Source organism: Antrostomus carolinensis, unplaced genomic scaffold (genome assembly GCF_000700745.2).
Source record: "Antrostomus carolinensis isolate BGI_N321 unplaced genomic scaffold, ASM70074v2 scaffold15639, whole genome shotgun sequence".
Taxonomy (NCBI): Eukaryota; Metazoa; Chordata; class Aves; order Caprimulgiformes; family Caprimulgidae; genus Antrostomus; species Antrostomus carolinensis.
The window spans coordinates 7,820-11,557 of NW_010339351.1; the positions used below are offsets into that span (position 1 = coordinate 7,820).

The 3,738-nt window shown below is 43.6% G+C and overlaps 1 protein-coding gene across 2 annotated transcripts in view; it reads right to left on the reverse strand.

Annotated features, from left to right (window-relative positions):
- Nucleotides 1–1,176: 1,176 nt before the first annotated feature.
- EIF5 (eukaryotic translation initiation factor 5) overlaps nt 1,177–3,738 on the reverse strand; it is a 5,277-nt gene continuing 2,715 nt past the window's right edge. The window contains exons 6-11 of one of the 2 annotated variants that reach the window (XM_010175815.1): nt 3,668–3,676; nt 3,453–3,611; nt 3,113–3,274; nt 2,679–2,843; nt 2,294–2,428; nt 1,177–1,576 (exon numbers count right to left, since the gene is read on the reverse strand). In XM_010175815.1, the coding sequence (XP_010174117.1) occupies nt 1,484–1,576; nt 2,294–2,428; nt 2,679–2,843; nt 3,113–3,274; nt 3,453–3,611; nt 3,668–3,676 (723 nt within the window). In that variant the 3' untranslated portion in view covers nt 1,177–1,483. The remainder of the gene's footprint in view (nt 1,577–2,293; nt 2,429–2,678; nt 2,844–3,112; nt 3,275–3,452; nt 3,612–3,667; nt 3,677–3,738) is intronic. The other variant, XM_029086954.1, reaches the window with a different exon arrangement.

Below are 3,738 nucleotides of genomic sequence, written 5' to 3' on the forward strand. Positions count from 1 at the left end.
AATTATTTTTGAAACACAAACCTAGCTTAAATAGAAAGAACAAGTTTTCTTTTAGAGAAAAAGCAGCCAGGAGTAAACCTGCATTGAAATTAAAAATGTTTTGGTACTACTGCAATAAACACCCATCTGGAATAAAAGAATGCTTCAAATGCTTCATGGCCTCGCTCCATCTTTTGAATGCTGTTTGCCATGTCTGCTAGAGCCAAGTGACAATTTGATGCCAACAACCCAACCTACAAGCCAACACGAAGTTCACAGACCTACACCCCACCATTATGGAGGAGAGCCTGAAGCTCATCACTGCTATCCTAACCAGCAAACAAAATCTTCCCCTTCACCCAACTCTAAGTTCTGCTAGAACAACCTGATCAGGAAAAGCTCACTGTGCACAGAGCCTCAATCCCTCAAAGCCTGTAATATTGCATCTCACAACAGTGAAAGAAAACAATTGTCACTCTACTGCTGCTCTTGGTTTCCCAGAGCAAAAGGCTGAAGGGCAACAAAAACCCTCCCCAGAACTCCGACACGGACCCACGCTCCCAGGCCAAAGCCCGTTGCTTGCCATGTCACATCAGTTTCCTGATTTAGGTGGACTCTGTTCCAAAGGCTTCTCTTGGTACTGTTTCTAAAGGAAGCAGGTACATCCACACACCTCACTCCCAGAGCTTCACCTGCCTCTCCTCCCCTCCCACCCACCCCAAATCAGGCTGGAGCAGGGTGCCTGTTTCCTCTGCTGGGCTGACACCACAGGGCAGTGCTGGTACCCCCAGCCAGCTGATAAGCACCAGCACATTCCGTTTCCTCATCTCTAAACCAAAACCTGCAGTTAGCAGAGTTGTTGAAAACCTTCTGAGAAAAACCAAAACCTAATGCAGTAGACACCCACAGAAGTTTTTGGTTATTTTAAAATAAGAAAAAAAGCCTGCAAGGGTCAGAACCCGAACAGCTGCCTTCTGTTTTAAGAAGCTGGCATCTCTACACTGCAGCTGACCCAACTCCTGCTTCTGGGACAGGTTTCCAATCTCCAGCCTTAGCTTAGAGGCTGTTGCAAGGCTATTTTTTTTTTTTTTGTCTTATTTAAGAGATATTTGTCATTTTGCCTCAAACTTTGCATGTTTCACCAAGGTGTGTAAATACTTACTTGGGCAAAGAAATAAGGGAGTTAAGCGTCACAACTGAAGATTGACCAAAACCAAATCCTTTATTTCCACAACTGTATAAGTGTGCTCCAAGTATGTGTCCAACACAAGTTAGAAAAACAAAACAGAACATGCCAGTTGCAAACTACATCAGTTCACCGACATGCTGACTCCTTAGTATTAGGCTTAGTTACACAGCATCAGTCACAGTAAAAAGAAACGTTTTAGAGTACAAAGAGTAGCAGGATGTTAAGCCATTTCAGCTTGTGCACATACAAGTCACACTCCTGGCAGAAAATGCAGAGAAATTTGCATTATTATGCTGGAAGCTATGTTGCATCACTTCAAATGGCATCAATATCGATATCGTCATCTTTACTGTTTGCAGGCTTCACAGTTTCAACTTTAGGTACACTGGCAGTTGTAGAGTACACCACCTGTGGAGACAAAACACTTTTACTACAACACTAACTGCCATCATTAAGTGCTAGAAGAATTTTACCACTAGAAGTTGCAACCCCCCCATGCTCAACAGCCCTGCTGTCTATTGCCATGAGCTGCTCACCACACTGCTCCATGTCCAGATACTACTGTACAGGAAACCTGAGCTCAGGCATGTGAAACTACAGCTACACCTCAACATCTCTCTTCAGAAGGCAGAGGCGTGTATGTGTGTCTGTAGGAAGGGGGATCTTGTATCCAGGAACAAGACTAACTGCTACTGGGACGAGAACAAACAAAAAAATTCCCAGCCAGAGGCAGTTGAGTGTAACTAACAGATTCTACCGAGGCTTAAACGGCGAGAACCACCATTTCTTCAGCTTTTCTAACGAACACACACCCTACCTGAGGTTTTATGCACAGTACCTCTTGTCACTCTTCCACTACGCGAACTACTATCGTGCAAGAGACTGTGCCATTCCACAGTGACAGTCCTTAGCTATCAAGATGTGCTTGTACTGTCACCACAAAAATTACCTTATGTACAGCAGCAAACATTCTGACAAAGCACTAGAAACGAGGTGTTCCTCCAGCTCCCAACACACAGCAACACATGAACTAAGCTGTTTTACAGTGCGCCAGGTCAAAGTAGAAGACTTAAGTGTGCAGGAACAGCACAACCCTGGAGTTTACAGTAAATGAGCCTTTCCTACCTCTATGTTTTCATCTTCATCCTCTTCTTCATTACCGGAAGATTCTTCTTCAGCTTCTTTTAGCCACTTAATAAATGGTTCTGCTTTGACACGGATTTCTTTGGCAAGCTCCTTTGAAACATATTTCTTTGAGGCCTGAAAAACGTAAGTACAGACTCTGCTTTAACACTGAAGGAGTTTACAGCAGAGCATACCTAAATAGAGCAAGAGCCTAACTCAGAACTCTAACCTCACCCCACTGCCTTCAACAGCCCATTTCTGAAAGGGAGGTTTCTCCCAGACAGTAACGTATCTCAGAATAGCTGTTTAAAGACATCTGCACAAGGTACTGCACCACAACAGAGAAACCAGACACAGTATGCTACATTCAGGTACTACCCCTTACCTTTTCTGCCCAGCCAAGGATGACTTCTTCTTCCAGAAGATCTGCATCATACATTTCCTTCAAAATATGTGGTATTTTAGAAATAAGCTGAGACTGATGCATGGCTACCACACACTCAAAGCCATGAAGAAGGTACCTCTGAGCTTTCTTGTTGTTGTGGCAGAACTAGAATGGTGATAAAAGCATTAAATTAGCTTTTTTACCTCTCCAGGAAGAGCTGCTGCTTCTGCTCTCAGCTCAATGACAGCACAAAATTTACAACAGCTCGTACCATCCCTCCCAGCAGTTTTCCCCAGCTAAGTAGTGCTTTGATAACACACCACAAAAAGCCTTCTTCCCCACAGTACCAAGCAATCTAGAACCCAGTCAAGCAGCTGCTATAAAAAGCCAACCCAACAACTGTTACACTCGATGCAAGAGGAGAGACTGCTTACACGAAGGAAGTGACGTCTGTATTTCCTTATCTGTTCACGAATCTTTTCGTCAAAAAGGACTTCGGTGAGAACTAGAGGGCCCATAGCCTTTACATCCAGTCTCTCTGCTTCTGCTACAATGTCTTTGTCAGAAGTATCAATGACACCTTCTTCCTTCTTTTTCTGTGATGACAGGAAGAGACAGAAACATTTTAAAGCTACTGAGGTCTGTGTCAATGCTCTACCACACCACTTCCTTCCCCACCACTGATGGAACCAGTACTACAGCAGAAGCTTAAGCAGCTTGTGCTTAGTCTCCTTACCAACATTTATACCACTACAGCAACCAGAGAATATTCACCTTCACAAAATCAAACAGTATGTTGACTCTCTCCTCCACTGTTCTTTCCAGGTCTTCACTAAGTGTGAGGTTCTTTGCATGGTCACTGATTTCATCCATTCTACGTCTCTGGGCTTCTTCTGTTGTGTCTTCACCCCAGTCATCATCATCCTCCTCCTCCTAAAAAACAAAAGCAAACCAACAGGTTCATAAAATGTTACTACAAGCTTAGCAACAGCCGAGTGCTGTTTCTAGACACAGATCTCAGAGTTGTTTGTTGTTTTTTTTTAATCAGGTACTTTTGATC